Source organism: Scardinius erythrophthalmus (genome assembly GCF_964197995.2).
Source record: "Scardinius erythrophthalmus genome assembly, chromosome: 25".
Taxonomy (NCBI): domain Eukaryota; kingdom Metazoa; phylum Chordata; class Actinopteri; order Cypriniformes; family Leuciscidae; genus Scardinius; species Scardinius erythrophthalmus.
Genome location: NC_138245.1, coordinates 5,075,034 through 5,094,640, shown reverse-complemented (window position 1 = coordinate 5,094,640; position 19,607 = coordinate 5,075,034). Strand labels below are relative to the sequence as shown.

The 19,607-nt window shown below is 37.3% G+C and overlaps 1 protein-coding gene across 2 annotated transcripts; it reads left to right on the top strand.

The window, feature by feature from the left end:
• Nucleotides 1–1,645: 1,645 nt before the first annotated feature.
• nab2 (NGFI-A binding protein 2 (EGR1 binding protein 2)) lies at nucleotides 1,646–18,687 on the top strand. 2 transcript variants are annotated; one of them, XM_081358284.1, is made up of 7 exons: nucleotides 1,646–1,970; nucleotides 6,147–7,054; nucleotides 8,883–9,016; nucleotides 11,402–11,465; nucleotides 13,044–13,152; nucleotides 13,419–13,604; nucleotides 17,505–18,687. In XM_081358284.1, exons 2-7 carry the CDS (start codon nucleotides 6,149–6,151, stop codon nucleotides 17,582–17,584), a joined length of 1,479 nt encoding a protein of 492 aa, XP_081214410.1. In that variant the 5' UTR covers nucleotides 1,646–1,970; nucleotides 6,147–6,148; the 3' UTR covers nucleotides 17,585–18,687. The 2 variants fall into 2 exon arrangements, with proteins under 2 accessions (XP_081214410.1, XP_081214411.1); XM_081358285.1 differs by lacking the exon at nucleotides 1,646–1,970 and having other exon boundaries at nucleotides 6,128–7,054.
• Nucleotides 18,688–19,607: the final 920 nt, after the last annotated feature.

Genomic DNA, 19,607 nt, shown 5'->3' with positions numbered 1-19,607 from the left:
TAATAAATAGTATATATTTATGCATATTATGATCAAATATATTGTATATTTTGTATAAAGTGTATATTGCGAGACTAACCAACCCCCCACCCAAAAAAACTTGGGGACCCCCCATAAGACTTGACTCAATTCGAGCACTGTTGGTAACCAAACAGTTAATGGGCACCATTGACTTCCTTAGTATGGAGAAAAATACTATGGAAGTCAATGGGGCCCATCACTATAATCTTTTGTGTTTAGCAGAAGAAAGAAATTCATACAGGTTTGGAACACTTTGAGGGTGAGTAAATGATGACAGAATTTTTATTTTTAGGTGAACTATCCCTTTAACTTATCCCATTTACTTAACTGAAAAAAGCCAGTATTGCAGATGTAAACTGGCAATTGTGAGGAAAAAATGTCATAATTGTGAGATAAAAAACTGAAGCCTTTGAGTTTTTTATTTATTTATTACAATATAATATTTACGGTAATTCATTTGCTTGTGGTGCTGTGGCAGGGCTCAGATCAGCTCAACCAGATCAACCTTATTGCAATATTCATAAATGATTTATCTGAGCAAAGTATTATTATTATTTTAGATCATTTGCCCTCGTAATCTTCAATCAAAATAACATCTCTTCTCTTCTCTTCTCTTCTCTTCTCTTCTCTTCTCTTCTCTTCTCTTCTCTTCTCTTCTCTTCTCTTCTCTTCTCTTCTCTTCTCTTCTCTTCTCTTCTCTGATGACGTGTTTACTTGCGCGAGGGCGGGGCAACCTGTCACTCACGTGAGATCCACCAATAGCAAACTAAAGCCATCCAATCAATTCCGCATGGGCAAAATAAAGACCCGCCCTACATTTGATGTCGTTCTAGAGGCGTTAAACTCGTTTTTGGAGTAAAATCGCTGACTCGTTGCTAAGGTTTATTTCAAAGCTAACAGTTTATGTATCCTAAATATACAGAAATAATAATAATAATAATTTGAATTAAAAAAAAAACTGATCGGCAATAGCGCAAAATAAAAATATTCTATCGTTATAGCCATAGGCAATTCTATATATATATATATATATTAAATTAACATAATAGCATTTGTAAAGTATCTTAATGATAAAGAGCTAACAGTTTATGGATCACCCCCACAAAATCTGCATAATAATTAAATAAACATATTCTATCGTTATATAGGCAATTCTACAAAGTTATATCTTTTCTATAAAAGATAAGTTTTTGTAAACATAAAGGCACTTGTAAAGTATCTAATATGAATGATAAAAAGCAATAATAACTAATCTTTTTAAAAACCCAGTCGCACATAAAGCCAGATCAGCCTGACGCAAACGCCGGGGATTCCCGCAGCTCAAGCCGCGTCACTGAGCGACGCTCACCGCCCACAGACCCGGTGATCTCCGGCACTCCTCCGCACAGCTGACGGACTGCAGTCATGTTTGCTCATGTATAAAATCGGCTACTTATTATAATATGATTGGTCTCTGTAATGCTGTTTAGTTTCCTATCCTAACCATTTTATACAGGCATGAGCTTAAACAGTGAAACGGACAGATTCCCCGTCCCTCCACACGCCCTGCTGCGAAAGCCGGAGAGGAAGGCGCTCCCCCCTGAGCTCAGGAAGGCTCTTATTCGGTCAGATGGCGTGCCGCAGTCCGCCCACGCGTTTCTCGCGCCCACACAGGCAGCGAAAGAGCGTCATTAACTCACCGCTCCTGCCAGCACAGCAGAGAGAGACTAGACAACACAAGAGTTTCAAGAGTATTTCAGTACAATCTCACATCTGTGGAATAAGGTCTAACAAGCACTGAAAACAAATATGAGTTTTCTGTTTGAGGCGTAAAGATACAGGTCTATAAATAGAAGGAAAAGTTTGAAGTGAGTTAAAGCAGTGCACATCTATAGGTTCCGTCGCTTCGGTTACTGAAGCTCAAGTTTCTTCTGGATCCTGTCCTGGATTCTGTCTTGAAGTCTCTCGAGGTGAGTAGTAGCCTACACAACTAGCCTACCGATGTACATTCAGCAGTTACACTCTTAAAAACAAAGGTTCTTTAATGGCATTTGATTCATTGAAGAACTTTTAACATTCATGGAACCTTTACATTGGACCAAAGGTACTACTTTATAGTGGAAATGGATTCTTTGGATTTTAAAAATGTTCTTCATACTAAGAAAAAAAATTTTTTTTTTAGAACGGTTCATTGAAAGGATCTTTGGGGAACTAAAAATGGTTATTTTTGACATCACTGTGAAACCCCCCTATTGGAACATTTATTTTTAAGTGTGTACTATCTTTGTTATACATTTTCACAGGGAAACTACTGTAGGCTGTATTTAACACCATTGCAGGATATGAATGCCTCACACAAACTATGCTCATTTTAACTATGTAAGCAAAAAAAAAAAAAAAAAACAGAGAGAGAGAGAGATGTAGCCTGTATGTTTTACTATAACTGTAATTACTGACTGTGTTGCAATGTTTTAGGGATTTTACAAATTTTCCCTCTGTATTATTGTAAATAAACACTTGTTGTTTGCCTTTAGCGCTTTGGTTTCATTTGCTTGCACTGACATCGGTCCGAAGTCAGTAATGTTATTCCCCAAAACCCTTAATAACGCCAGGGGACGTAACAAAGACCTTCGTTCATCTTCGGAACGCTGTACAACGTTGTTTACATTGTAAATACATTGCAGCGCTTCAGGCTTCTATGTCAGAATGCTGGCTCATTATTGGCCGATACTTGTCACGTGTAATGCTGATGCAGGAACTGGCCAATAATGAGCCAGCATTCGGATGTAGAACCCGGAAGCGCGGCAATGTATGTACAACTTAAACAGTGTAGGAGACTGACGTAGACAAGAAGAAATTGTTGAATAAAGTCGTTATTTTTGTTTGTTTTTTTGCGCACAAAAAGCATTCTCGTCGCTTTATAACATTAAGGTTGAACCACTGTAATCACATGGACTATTTTAACGATGTCTTTACTCCCTTTCTGGACCTTGAAAGTTGCAATGATGTTGCTGCCTATTGCTGGTTTAGAAACCTCTCAGATTTCATCAAAAATATCTTAATTCGTGTTCTGAAGATGAACGAAGGTCTTAGTGGTATAGTTGTACCCATTAGGAAAGGTCAAGTGTTACTGTAGTGTATACCACTTAAAAAAGTACGAGGAGACATAACCACACCGTTTTGTGACAGAACTTTCACACTTTCATTCATAAATTCACCCCGACTTTGATGTGAAGTGACAGAACGTCACAGAATTTGGCCATTTTTGACAATCTGTTGTTTATGAATCACAACTTGTAGGTATGTCTTATTATTTGTAGATGTGTTTTCTATTAACAGTTCCAATTATAAGCTTTATGTAGTTGCTATGAAGGGCAAAGCTTTGTCTCCGCTAACGTGCTAACTAAGTTATATTACAGTATTGATGTAACGTTGGTGTTGACAAAATGGGAATGTGGGGGAATGTCTTCAGGAGGTTTTGTGCGTATAGCCTGCATTGGACTCTGTCTGTCTGTCTGCTGTTCTCCATAAAATGTGCAGCGCACAGACAAACCTTGAGGTTATAAGCTTCAGGAACAGTGTTAAAAATACATTTTAACCTCTCTAAGATCAGACAAACTTTTTCCGGGGTGAAAAAAACAGCGACAACAACTCTTCCTCTTTTCTAAAGCAGTCCAACATAGCCTCACCCTCTTTGTTGCGTGTTTCCGGGGTTTATGTAAATTTGAGGGTTTGTGATGTCATCAACCCCGGAAGAAGCTTGTTGTAGTCCTTAAAAAGCAATTTCTTTAAAAGAAAATATCTCCCTTTGCATTGAATTTTGAGCGTCGTAACTTTGCAGATGTTGTTGTTTATGCTCAAACAGCAACATTACACACTAACTAAAGTGAAAACCCCCTTAAATTTGAGATATTCTGAAGTCTGCGCGTCTCTGTGTGTGAATGAGATTAAATAAACTTCAGATTTTAGCCTAGGATCAGAGGAATCTTTTAGGATTTAAAAAAATTGTCTCCGACGTCCAAATCGTGGCCAAAATCGTACAGTGTGAACCCGGCGAAGGGTGAAGATAATTTTTAATAATCTAAAGAACCTTTTTCCACTATGAACAACCACTTGTGGAATGGAAAGTTTCCATGGTTCTTCATGGACGCCTGTAAATGAACCTTTATTTATAAGAGTCTCCATATTATACTGTGGGAGGAGCAGAAGGAAATTTGACTGCACTGCAACTGGACTGAAAAACACCTGAAAATAAAAATAGTTCCCGAAGCTCTAGTTTGGATCCAGCTTCTTATGAAGACATCAGAAGAGACGACTCCAACTCCTGCCAGGACTTCAGATGGTGTAAAATCTGAATCAGCATACACCAATGCTACACTTTATATATATTTTAATAATTATTTTCTCAACTTAAATAATTACTCCAATAAACTCATTGTTTGTGAGCTCATGAGCTCAATGATCTTATTTATTACGGATAAATACATACTCTTTATTTTGAAACAACACCTACAGCTCCATACTGATAAACTAAACAGATATTTTATATAATCAAGGGAGCAGCTATATGAAGTCTGTTCAGAAACTACAAGATCCACATTCATTATTCAAACAAACACTTTCCACTGCTGTTGATCAGACCTCTGCAGTGGTGAGGTGACTGGAACAATTATCGATAAAACTGTTTTCATAAAACTGTATCTAACATTGCCTGAAAAGTGTCAGCTGTTTGATATTTTTATTCCGTATGTTTTTAATCGCATGTTTTTAATATTTCCTGAACACACAACAGTTATACCATGTTCACTCCCAGGATTTCATTTATCCCAATTTTCTAACTCGTTTAAAAACTTCCAGTAGTCTGGAGCCCCATCTATATTTTACGGTAAGCTTGTGCACGGCCAAAAACAGTCTGTTAAGCTGATTTGTATTGCAAACTTTTTATTGTTATCGCAGAAATTTCAATTCATTATTGTAATTATAAGAACACTGTTTAGTAGTGCAAATAGTTTTAGCGTTTACTGCAATTTGCACAAAAAACTGTTCATTTTCAAAAATGATTGGAGTGTTTTACAAGAAAGTACTATTATAGTCTTTGTACATCAAAATGTTATGTGTAAATCAATGTGTTACTTGCCATTTCTCTGTAATTATTTGTGAAATTTACTAGCATCTTACTGAAATTCTACACCTATTTGTTTATATATATATATATATATATATATATATATGGTAACACTTTACAATAAAGTTCATTAGTTAACATTAGTTAATGCATTTACTAACATGAATTAACAGTGAGTACTACGTTACAGTATTTATTAATCTTTGTTAATGTTAGTTAATAAAAATACAGCTGTTCATTGTTTGTTTATGCTAGTTTACAGTGCATTAACTAATGTTAACAAATACAACCTTTAATTTTAATAATGTACTAGTAAATGTTGAAATTGTCTTTATTCATAAATATGTCCTCATTGGTGTAAAATTACCTCTGCCAATGATCTGACTTATCCTCGTAAGCGAAGAATTTCTTATCTTTATTTACATTGGACGGGCAAGTCCAAGGAGGCTTCCATGTCGTTCCGCCATTTTGAAAAACTATAATAGCAGAGAGGGACAAAACGCACTAGCCTACCTCAACGCATTTCCACAACGCATTTTCGTTCAGAGCCAGCGTCACGTGACTGAAACCAGCTGAAACGGACAGGGAGATCAGTGAGAGGCGCTTGTCACTGTCCCGGCAAATTTGAAAGGCTGCACTGCACGGTACTTCTTAATGCAGGATCATACTTATGCCGAGCCACAGGAGAAGGAATCCTCGTCGCCAAAAAAGCAAAAAGCAAATTTAATTTAAAAGGACACGTGACCGACGAAACCTCATCACCCGAAAGGAAACTTGATGAAGTGCTATTGGAAGACATGTTGTCATAGCTTCTTGGTACATAACGGCTACCGTAGTTGCAACACGGATTTGAAAAAGCACATGAAAAAGCACAAAATACATTTTCACCGCTAGATGGGAGAAATTCCTACACAGTGTACCTTTAACTAATGTTAACTAATGAACCTTATTGTAAAGTGTTACCATATGTAGTATATAATATATAGTACTAATGACATGCTTTGTGGGAATCCTGTTGCAGTCATGTCATTTCCCCGGACGCTGGGCGAGTTGCAGCTCTACCGAGTTTTACAGAGAGCAAACCTTCTGATGTACTACGACACCTTCATCCAGCAGGGGGGCGATGATGTCCAACAGCTGTGCGAGGCGGGTGAAGAGGAGTTTCTTGAGATCATGGCACTAGTTGGCATGGCCACAAAACCCCTTCACGTGCGACGCTTGCAGAAAGCCCTGCGCGACTGGGCATCAAACCCAACGCTGTTCAACCAACCACTGGCCACCAGTGTGGCTCCCAGTGGAGTCCCTCTCCTCAGGATCGACAGCACCAGTTCTGCTGGCTCGGTTATGGGTGCAAGAAAATCTTTAAGCAATGGTCAGCCAGGCTCTCCATGTGAACGAGAAGAGGTGGGGTCTTGCCTTACGCCGCTCAGAGATAACAGTCCGAGGAGTCCCTGTTCACAGGCGTCTCCTGTTCCTCCAGACCATCTGTACAGAGAAAAACTGTCCCCTATGGACCCTCACTGGCTCAGCCCTGAAATGTATGGAGCTGGTGAGTTAGATGAAGACCAGCCCATTCCCTCTCTGCCTTTCGCTTGCCACTCGCGTCTTCTGGGTCCTCCGACGCCTAATTCTTCCTCCTCCTCTTCCTCCTCTGTGGTCTCTCCGTGGCCTGGAGGTCAGCTGGACTCTGAGACCATTAAAGCCGTGGAGGAAAGCGTCGATCGGCTTCTGAGAACCATGCCTCAAGCCGATCAAAGCGAGCTGAAGACGCTTTTGAGACTCAATAAGAAAATGGCCAAGACAGTGGGCCACATTTTTAACCTGGAACCTCATGACAAGAGCAAAGAGGAAGAGATACGCAAATACAGCCTGATCTACGGGCGCTTTGACTCTAAGAGGAGGGAAGGGAAACAGCTCACCCATCATGAGGTTTGTGAAAGAGAACAGTTTGAAAAAGTTTGTCAAGACAAACTTTGTTGGCTTCGGAAAGCCTAAGAAGTTTGAAGTAGTTTAAGGAGTTTTCCATTCGAAGCAGTTTGAAGTTGTTTTAAGTTAGAAAGAATTTGAAGGTTTTATGTTGAAAGGTTTTATGTTCAGGTCTAAGTTTGACAGGTTTAAGTTTGAAGCAGTTTTTAAGTCCCCCTCTAGTCAATAATTTTTAGTGATAATAGCGATACATTCTATTTACACTATATATATAAAAGCAGCAGTTCTTTGCAATAAGTGCAAATAGTTGTTAGATCCCATGCATACTTATAAATAGTGGCAGATACTATTTTCACCCCAGTATTGTTGTTCATAAACTGTATGCAATAATAACATAGAGTGTCAATTATTATATTTATTAAAATCATTAAATGGATGCCACCTTATTGGGACAATATGCCCTCCCTACACCTACCCCTAACCTTACCCGATAAATACTTTATTAATAAACACTCGTTAGGCACTTTATTTACACTTTTATCTTCATTATCACACATCTTCATTTTTATTGAAAATAAATGCCTTTCTGGTCTGATATGTGAGTTTGGCAAAAGGCGGACTCGAACTCGGGTCAAAAGGCGTGCGTCTTTTCTAATCTTGTGTGGCCCAACCAGGCATTGGTGGGCGGAGTTAGTGTAAATAGCCTTTGCCAGCAACACAGGCGATTACACTTAGTGTAAATAGACGCTACAATAATTGTATCCCTTAAAACTTTGATCACCAAAATGACATATTTAAAAGTTTTTTTTTTCCCGGGAAAAATGCTTCATGCCTTAAAATAGCTTGAATGTAACACTACACCCTTGCTTCATTTAGTATACACAGATCCATGAATATGCAAATTAGCCCCGCCTCCACTCACTCACACCAACTCAGAGATCCACTCGGCCGGTCAACTTTACTGTAGTAAACGCTGCACAATGGTATTGCTCTTTACAACTTCGACACATAATGGTAATTAATATGATTCGCTTTTTGCTTGACTACGTTATCAAACAGCTAATAATGTGTTGCTAATGATACACAAACCATGTTCCCGTTCGCCATCTCCGAGTCCAACAGCTGCCTCCTAAAAATCAGCATCCTGGCTTAGAAAGGCTTTGAACATCAGAACGTCAATGGAGAAAGGCATATTGTTCATCATAACATCGTACTAGACATCATACCAGTTGTGATGTTGTACAATGAGGACGTTGTCATGTCTGCAGAAATAGAGTAATCAGTGTCCCAATGTCTAGTGAGCCAGCGTCCTTATCAGTGCCCGAATTCATGTACGCGATATCCTGATTCACTCTCTAGGAAGCTAGGGAACTGACTGAGACTCAGCCTAGGTGTAAACAGGGCCTAAGAAAACCTTAGCATTGTCCCCATGACTTTAGCACAGCAAGCGAGATTTGATTCTACAATTTTTTGATTACAAGCCCATTTAAAACTTTTTCAAGAAAAAAATAAATAAAAAAACAACAACATTGATTTAGATAAGTACAGTAATGCAGCTATTTCATTTTCAGAGAATTAATATCACATGAGTCTTTGCATGTGTTTTTCCAACTTAAAGTCAATTTATGATACATTTTAAAGATAACTGCAACTCCTAGATTCTTGTACAATTGGACCATTTTAAAATATGAGATGTTGTAAATATAAAATACAGCAGTTGTTTAATGCATTTTGTAGATGGTAGTTTTTGCATGATTTAAGCACTTTCATAGAGCTCAGATGATCTGCTAAAATAACATCAAAGTATTGATTCTCATATTTCCACTTTTAGATGCTCATCAATGAGGCGGCGGCTCAGTTCTGCATCCGGGACAACGCTCTGCTGTTACGCAGAGTTGAACTCTTCTCATTAGCACGACAAGTGGCGAGAGAATGTGCCTACACCTCAACATTTAAGCATCACAGGTCAGGAATGAATCTTACTGGGACTTTTAGTTTTTTCAAGATTTGTATTTTGCATTTTGATGAAGTGGTTGCATATGTTGTTAAATACATTTGAATGTTATAGACCCAGACATACAGATGAACACATGCACGCACATATACAGCTCTGGAAAAAATTAAGAGACGAAATGACCAGTTTCTCTACTATTTTAGGCATGTGTTTGAGTAAAATTAACTTATTTGTTTTTGTTTATGTAAACTTTTTTTATGCCATTTCTGGAGCAAAAGTTTTGTTTTGATGGCTTTGTTTGATGCTTGTGGCCATCCATCTTCCTCTTGATCATACTCCAGAGGTTTTCAGTGGGGTTCAGGTCTAGAGATTGGGCTGGTCACACCTGGAGTCACATTGGGTAACATTGTCAGAGTAGAAGGAAGCAGGTGTTCTTCCAAGTTAACCTTGTACATGACTTCATTCATCTTTTCAGCCTGATGAGTCCAGTTTTCAGCTTTGCTTTGAGAGAGACCTCGAGAGGCCTATAAGCCACGGTATATTGCACCCAGTTTGAAATTTGGTGGAGGACCGGTGATGATCTGGTGGTACTTAAAGGGTTAGTTCACCCAAAAATGAAAATTCTGTCATTAATTACTCACCCTCATGTTGTTCCAAACCCGTAAAACCACAAATGAAGATCTTTTTGATGAAATCTGAGAGTTTTCTATCCCTCAATTGACAGCTACGCAACTATCAATTTGACACTTCAAAAATTTGATAAAGAGATCATAAAACTAATCCATATGAATTAAGCGGTTCTTCATTTGTGTTCTGAAGATGAACGAAAGTCTTTCGGGTTTGGAACGACATGAGGGTGAGTAATTCATGACAGAATTTTCATTTTTGGGTGAACTATCCCTTTAAACAAGGCTGAATCGGACAGATTGTGAAGACCCAGCCCAATCTCCAGACCTGACCCCAATTGAAAATCTCTGGAATGTGATGTGAAGGATTGGTGGAGAGCATTTCAAGATGCAGGAAACCTGGGATTGGGTTATTCCACCAAATCTTGATTTCCAAACTTTTCCTAAATTAAAACGTTAGTATAGTGTTGCTTAAAAATTAATAAGAACTTTTTTTCTTTGCATTATTATTATTATTATTATTTTTATTTTTTTGACAAGTTCTGCAAATAAATGCATTAAATGACAGTATTTTTATTTGGAATTTGGGAGAAATGTTGTGAGTCGCTTATAGAATAAAAAATGTGTCCATTTTATTCAAACACATACCTATAAACAGTAAATCCACAGAAAATGATCATTCTGTAATAGTCTCTTATTTCCCAGTGCTGAATATGGAGAGCTTTTCCAAAGTTATGAGCAGAATCTTTAGATTTCATGACCAGTAGGTAGCGCTGTCTCCAAACTGCTCAGGTACCCTCAGGTCTTGGTTGTGATGACATAAGTTTTATTTTAATATCTCAGAGCGTTGTGAAGATACCCTCATGTAATTCTTAGTGTGCTTTCTGTTGAATTATTTGAATCATTACATGGTTTGGTTTGATTATATCAAAAAAGCTTTGAAGATGATATTAGCTAAATTGGGTGAAGATGATCTGATGAACGCTGTAGGAAGAGTATGTTTTTCAGAAAATGTGGGCAGAAATTGAATCCATGGTTTGTGTTTGACTTGGCACAAGCCCAGTAATCAGAAGAATCAAAATAATTATGTTTTTCAGACCATACGGTGCAAAGACATAATCAAAAACAGAAGTGCCAATTTTAATTGTTGGTGGTGCTACACGGTTTGAGATAAAGAGCACAAATTTGAAGATTTAACTATTTACCTTACAGTTATTTGCTTTTACTCTGTTCAGTTGTTTATCCAACAGATTCAGCAGAAATATGATGACGGACAGAATTCATAATAATTATTCTAATTTAAAAAGGTGTAGAAGAACATACAAAATCATTGTTCGACTTTAGGCTGAGCAAAATCTCACCAATATATCAATTTCTTTCAAAGACATTAAATAAGTCATCTGGACAGAAGGGCTTGTGTAGAGAGGAATTTATTGGAGTGTAGCAAATTCTTTTGAACCAGTGTTGCTTGCATTTTTACCTTATAAATCCTTGTCCCAGTGTACTGTTTGTGTGACCTGGTAACATGCTAACTAAACATATAGTCTAATAAATGCATCTGACAGAATCTTAAAAAACTCATAGAGGAAAAACAGATTTGTGTAATTTGACATTTGACTTAAAAACTTAAAGTTAATGAGATATTTTGACTGCGAGCCAATCCGCCCCCTACATTTGTCCTTGAAAATTGAGTGTTTGACTTCATTACTGTGACTTTTTTTGAATTCTGAGCTGGGAATCTGAGCTGAGTTTGTTATATTATTATCTCAGGACATACTCAGATGATTGTTCTCCCTCTGTTGACTGTACTGCTCAGAAGAGAATCAAGCTTGATGTAAGTACATCAAGATATGTGTCTATTTATACATTTGCATAAAAAGGAATACAAGCCTTCTAGAAATATGCTCAGGTGAAGTATTAATAAAATGATTAGAAAGGTAATGGGATACCTAAGGAGATGAAAACAAAGATATGAAGTTAGTCATTGACTTTAGCTATACTTGGGGTGTCAAACAGAGACCTGCGTGGGACGGATTTTTCATAAATAAATGTCACCACCTCCTAGTCCCACCCGAAGGCGAATGCATACATAGATTTTTCCATTACGTCCATGAAAGTTCCATGAAACGGTTTAAAGTTACGTGCCACCTAGCCACAACATTACCATCCCAGCATAAATGCTCCCGATAAATTATTTGTTATCAAAGCATCTACATTCACGAACCTGTTATTTTCAGTGGTGAGGGGAACTTAAACACCTCTGATTGGCCACTGCGTTCAAGAAATCAACAGATATGTCTGTGATTGGCTACATCACTCAACGCTGCAAAAAACACGTTGTAAATAGAAACCTTTGATGCTCTCCAGAGCGCAAATACAAATACGCATTGGATCGCTTGCCAAATCAGTTTCGCTAATATGCTATTATTGTAGAGAAAACTGATCCTAGACCTGCAGTTATGGGCAGCTTGGCTTGCGCCTGTAAATAATTTGTACTTTATTTTAGCTGGTCTTGTTGCTTTTGTGCAATAAATAAATAACAATTTAATTGCTTTAATTTTATTTCTTAGATATTTCTATGTTGCAGGAGTCCCGCAAAAATTTTTATTCTCCCGTAACCCGCAATCGCTCATCAAATCTTGTCCCGCAATGCAAGGTATTCCCACGGGAGAGCAGGTCTCTAGTGCCAAACTTCAAAAAGAAGTTTTGAACTCCTTTTGAAATATTGATATTATAACGATATCTGTAACTTTATCAAACAGGTTGAAATATTCAGTGTTGGGGTAACGCATTAACAGTAACATGCATTATGTAATCAATCAGATTACTTTTTTGATGTAACTAGTAATGTAATGTTTTAATTAGCTTAAAACCACTGAATTCAAATTCTCTCTCTTCTCCATAACGTAGTCACTTAAACATGCATGACTTACATGCACTTAAACATAACTCATGCATGCGCGCAAACCGATAAAAAGTACAAAAGTAACAAAACACATTACTTTTCAGTTGTACGGTATGTTATATAACCCATGATGTTAAGAAAGCTTATTTATAGCGTACAAGGATCAGGAAATATTCAAAGTGCTCAGAATAATAATATTCATATGTGTTTTTACTGAAGGTAGATGTTATATAGACTATGTTGTTGAATACATTACTGCGTTAAACACTTGCTAAAAAAAAATCTCAAAGAGAGCGAGCCTCAGCCAGCTGAGAAAAAGAAACGCAAAAGTAACATAACGCATTACTTTACAAAAAATGTAACAAAGTAACGTAATTAATTATTTTTGGGGGAGTAACGGAATATTGTAATGCAAAGTAAAAAAGTAACTTTCCCCAACACTGGAAATATTTAATATTGAAACAAATCAACTACTGTTACAAAACGCATAATACTAACATGTTACAGGTCACAGATTCGGACAGGCTGTCTAAGGACCCAGTAGCCAATAGTGACATCAGATCTACAGCAGATGACAACAGCCTTTCTGGAGAAAGTCTAGATAGTTTAACACAAGGTAAGAATTGTATTATTATTATTTGACTGCAGTGTTTGTCAGTAAATCCTAGACGTGTAACCCCAAAACCATCACTGTCCCACATTGTGTCCCACATTGTGCCACGCAGGGCCTCTTCACACGTAAAGTGGGTTACTTTGACGTAAAGATCATGCAAGATTTTCCACATTTTTGTCCATTCATACTCGTGTCTGGTTGAAACATTGCTGAAAGAAACCGTAACGTGATTGAGAGGCATGTTTGTCTAATTGTGTGTGTCTTGATAGATATCAGCCCTCAGTTGCACCCGTCCTCATCCCCTCACCCCCCCACCGACACCACTGGCCTCATCACCTGGAGTCGCCAGCTCATGCAGCAAACTCTCATGGATGAGGGCCTCAGATTGGCTAGAATGGTGTCACGTGACCACGCAAGCAAAGTCAGCCTAGGGTCAGAAAAGAGACAGATTTCAGGTGAATTCTGTGATGTTTTATAACATAAACCACGCTTTTCATGCACAAAATGTGGTACAAAACATAGTTTGAAACTTAAATTACCAAAAAAAGAGATGCTTATACCATCAGATGATTATCTACCTTGTTGTTTATCTGCCTCAACAGGTAAAACGTATATAAGCTGTTCATTTTTTTGATTACACTTTATTTTAAGAGGGTGTAGTTACGCTACATATACTTACAGTATAACAGTAACAGTAAAACACACATTATTGCAATGCAACTAATCCTAAAACTTAACCCTATAGTAAAGTGCATGTACACTCTTAAGATAAGAAGGTTCTAAATAGAATCTAGAAGGTTCTAAATAGAATCTAAAAGGTTCTGTCAGGCGCTTCATATATAGAACCTTTAGAGGTTCCCATCATGAGATCAGTTTTAATTCTTTCATTTTGTTATAATTATTCTTTCATTTTGATTAAATGTTATGATTTAAACAGCATGTCAACATACTTTTTACTTGAAAAAACTTGAAACATGAAAGTATTATGCAATCATTTAAGACATTTTTACTAATATAGAACCTTTTTGGGTTCTTTATAATTAAGTCAGAACCCTAGGGATCTATTCGCCTTATTCTTAAAGGGTTAGTTCACGCACAAATGAAAATTCTGTCATTAATTACTCGCCCTCATTTCGTAGACCGCTACACAACTAAGCAATTTGTTCATTATATAAAGCGATCAAATCTCTTCAGAAAATTTGGACTAAACCGCTCAATTCACAGATTAGTTTTACGATCTCTTTATGAACTTTTTGAAGTGTTAAACTGGTAGTTGCGTAGCTGTCAATTGAGGGACAGAAAGCTCTCAGATTTCATTAAAAAGATCTTCATTTGTGTTCTGAAGATGAACGAAAGTCTTACGGGTTTGGAACGACATGAGGGTGAGAAATTAATGACAGAATTTACTAACTAACCCTTTAACTAATGTTAACATACGAGATTTTATTGTAAAGTATTACTGAAATTTCCTCTAAAGGCTTCAGGTTCGCTATGAAAGAATTCATTTTTACTAGAGATGATAGTGAAGAGACTAACACACCTTGAAGTGTCTCAGAGGAATGTATAGAAGAACAGTGACAAATGGATTTCTTGTACTTATCAGGTTAGCTAATTTTGCTCATCTTGGATGGGATGAATCAGAGATTGTCAATGAATTTGAGAAGCTCTTGCAGAGGCAAACATCTCAGTCAGACATCGTCATTAGGGACTGCAGAATAAAAGAGAAATGAGAAGAGAAATGTTTTTGGGTGGAGGGGGCCACAGGAAGTGTGTGTGGGTGATAAACTGGAGCCCCTCTTCCCTGTCTGACGTCAAAGCTCATGAAAATGTGTGAGTGGAGGGCGGATGGATGGATGGAGAGAAAGAGGGGGTGAATGAGTAGGAGGGAGTGAGAAGGGCGTCGCTTTGACTCAGAAAGACAGAGTAAAAATAAACCATGTGGGCAGTGAAAGGATGCAGTCTCTCTCTCTCTCTCTCTCTCTCTCTCTCTCTCTCTCTCTCTTAATGAGCAAACTCACCAGTGCTTCTGTTCAGTGGCCAAAAATGAGCTTTAATCAGTCTTTCTCTGGGTTTTTTGTCTCTCCTTCAAGTGAAAATGCAAGTTCCTCATTTCATTGCGCTGTCAATCATTCTGCACATTCCTCAGCATTGTTCTGCATTCACATAACAATAAAGAGTTTTAATATAATGTTTTATTGCATTGCTGTAACAAATACCGGATACGTTTGAAAACACATCTTTTATATGTTTTGGTCGTCCACACTGAGGGCACGTTTACTCGACAACGATGAACTAAAAATGGATAAGACTTTCCTTCACGATTATTTGCGTACAGATGATAACGTTGTCAAAACGATTCCCACATGGTTTCTGCAAAAACGACTAAAAATGTTGTATTCTGCAGCCAAGCCAGTAGTTGGTGATGTCACTTTGTTAAAAGAACACTCTTTTCAACATTTTTTCATATTAAACTATGTTATTCCCTTAACTAAGATGAGTTGATACATACCTCTCTTCCTTTTTATCCTTTTAAAGTCTTACGGGTTTGGAACGACATGAGGGTGAGAAATTAATGACAGAATTTAAATTTTTGGGTGAACTTACCCTTTAACTAATGTTAGTTAAAAGTTAGTAAAAAGTCACGCCTGAAAAATCCTCTCCCCCTCTCCCTCTCACTTCTGTCATTAGAACCAACGTGACTTTTTACTGCGCCGAGTCAAAGTGCTCCCGAGTCCCAAGTGCTATTCCGCCATACATTATAGTTATCCTTTTTACCCGCTTTTATTTTGTGTCTCCATACTTGGTCGTGTAACTACTCGTGTAACTGTATTTAAATAGGGAAAACGTGGAGGTGTTTGGTCGCTTCTAACTTCATCTCTGTTTGGATCCTAATGAATGAACTGGGCTAAGCTAAGTGCTATCAAAGTGTCGCCGCGCGCCAGAGCGATTGAGTGCACGCACTAAGACAAGAGAGATATGTATCAACTCGTCTTAGTTAAAGGGTTAGTTCACCCAAAAATGAAAATTCTGTCAGTAATTACTCACCCTCATGTTGTTCCAACCACGTAAGACCTTCGTTCATCTTCGGAACACAGATTAAGATATTTTTGATTAAATCTGAGAGCTGGATTACTCCTCCATAGGCTGCTAGGTGACCAAAACTTGCTGGCCCAGAAAAGTTATTAAAGAGATCGTTAATATAGTCCAAGTGACTACAGTGGCTCAACCACAAGTTTATCAAGCGACGAGAATACTTTTTGTGCGCAAAACCAAACAAAAATAACAACTTTATTCCACTATTCATTTCCTTCTCTCTGGGCCTCGTAATGTGTTTTTGCGCTGTGCGTCTGTGTTGCACGTCATCACGCATCACACACATGACCAGCTTCGGCCAATTGTGAGCCTACGTGGTGACGTGTAACACAGACGCGCAGCGCAAAAACACTACGTGAACCAACTAGAGGCCCAGAGAGAAGGAAATGAAAAGTGGAATAAAGTCGTTATTTTTGTTTGTTTTTGCACACAAAAAGTATTCTCGTTGCTTGATATACTTAAGATTAAGCCACTGATGTCACATGGACTATATTAACGATCTCTTTAATAACTTTTCTGGGCCAGCAAGTTTCAGTCACCTAGCAGCCTATGGAGGAGTGATCCAGCTCTCAGATTTAATCAAAAATATCTTAATTTGTGTTCCGAAGATGAACGAATGTCTTACGCGGTTGGAACAACATGAGGGTGAGTGATTACTGACAGAATTTTCATTTTTGGGTGAACTAACCCTTTAAGGGAATAACATACTTTAATATGAAAAAAACGGTGAAGTATCCCTTTAAGTTTTACACATGTGCAGTAAGATGATTTGAACGTTTTCAGTTTGAACACGCAACTTATTAAATGCTAGTGTGGAAAAAAACAAAAAAAACATTTCAAATGTATCCGGTTTCAAATTAGACGTAGTGTGACCTTAGTGTCAGCTGTTTAATCAATCAGGTATCCACTTGTCTAAAAGCATAATCACGTCAATAATAACACAAGTAGAAATGCAATGAGAAACCCAGTGATACAAACTCTCCCAGTTCCATATACTCTTGATAACTCTTTACATCAATGTGCAGGACAATCCTGACAATCAACTGTCTTGCTTGTTGTTTTCAATGGGAATGTGTCACTTTCAAAGGCAATTTGTTCATTCAAGTTAAGCCAATTTAACCTTTAAGAGTGTCAGTGTGAGCAAGCATATAACAATTGATGAAATTGTGATACTATAAAGTACTATATTGTGCTCCCAATCCTGTTGATAGTCAGAAATGACTCAAATTTAAATAAAAGTAACTTTGTTTATATTCTCGTAGAGATGGAGGAGAAGGTGTCCGAGAGGAGAGGATCGAGTAACAGAAGCATCAGTCCAGCGAACACCAAAGACGACCTATAACCGACATTCTGTGTTGAACTCGGGTCGGATATCACGCAGCCATGGTGTTCGGTTCGCGACCTTCATTATTAGAACATTTACAGACATAAAGTTGTGTCTTTTCAAATGAAAGTTGAAGCATACATTTCATTTTCTTGATCTGGATATTTTAACTTTACAGACAATGGTGCTAATTTTTATCCATTACCAAACCATTATTTATTAGGATAAATGGCATGCTTCTCGTTTGAAGAGCTGTGAGACATTGGGATGTAGGTTTCAGTACATTTTCTCAGTTTCGATGGCGTTTTAAACAAAAGTTCATGAGGTGCGTGTTCATTTAATCCAACCAATGACAATGCTAGAATACGCTTTATATAAACTGCTCAAACACTTTATTATGTACAGCGGGCAAAATATGTTAACCTTTACATGTTTTGGATCATGAAATTGACTGTATTGAGAAACCCTGACACTATTTACTTATACTGATGCAGTGAATATTAATATATCAATTCTAAATGCTCATATTTTAGTAGATTTCCGAGGTTACAACAATATGTAAATAATTCAAATGAATCGTGGGAAGAATAGTATTCTCACTGTTTAAAGGTTGAATGGCTATAATGAATTTGTGAATTACATCTCCAATATTAGAAATATATCTGTGGCCTCTTTAATGACAGAGTATTTATTTTTTAATTCCTCAATAAATTATATCGTAATGTTTCTGTTTTACGTCTTGAGACTGTTACTTGCTAATAGTGTAAAAATATAGAAACTTTGTTTTACAACAACTTTTTTCCCATATGCTGCTTTTTGTCTGTCTCAAGGAATTAAAGTACTGCATATGAAAATGTATAGACAATTTTGAGGTTTCTGTCACACTGATCCACCACCCACTCGCCCCAGTCTCATCTCAGCAAACCCAGACAGATGATGCCTGTGATTCACTGGCCCGATCCTGACATCATCATCATCATCATCATCATCATCATCATCATCATCATCATCAATCTCACAGATGGGGGAGTGTTTTGGAAACTTGTCTTAATTGTTTCAATTCTGAAAAATTCACCTTTACTGGATTAATCAATCTGTAATCATTAAATTGATGCAATGTGCTTGTGAAGACCAGTGATTGAAGAGAAAGGCAAATATTTAAATTCTGTCATCATTCAATTACCCTCATGACCTGCATAGATTTCTTTATCCGTGGAACACAAAAGTACAGAGGACAGAAACCCAAACATTCATACTGGTTAGCATGTGTTTAAAGCAACACATAATAAAAAGTAATGGCAAGTAGGATGTATACAAGACTAAAGAGATTCGTCATGTCATGTAAAAATCTTTATCCAATTATGCCTTAATGGCAATAATCATCCCAGGTAAGAAAAAAAATTGTTCCACGTACATTTTCCTAACGTTCCCATTAAGTTTTGATTTTGAATGTTATCTAAACGCTCAAAACGTTGTTTTTGTCATGGTTTTAAAGTCCCCCTGTAGTCAATCATTTTATTCGAATTTTTTTTTCTTGAAAAAATCATTTCTTCATGCCTTAAAATAGCTTGAATGTAACTCTACACCCTTGCCTCATTTATTATAGGCGGTTCTATGAATATGCAAATGAGCCCCGCCTCCACTCACTCACTCATTCAGAGATCCACTCGTTGACGATCACACGTTGATCTGATTGGTTACAAGGTAGTTTGTGACGTCAGAAACACCAGCTATTTAAAAAATGTTCTCGGTTATACAAATGTTAAGGGAACATTCCATTTTGCAAACATAATGATAACGTTACTTTTGAATGTTTTCTGAATGTTCTGAAACAAGTAGTAACATTTCAAAAAAGTTAGACGAATGTTTCAGAAAAAAACGTTTCTGAAAAAAAGCGTTCCATTAATGATGTATAAATAATGTTTTTGATAATAACACTTTGAGAACATTATTAAAGACCAGATAACTTTGAATGAATGTTCTATTATTGTTACTGGAAGAACGTTTCTTCACCAGAACGTTGTTCCATAACGTTAGCCGA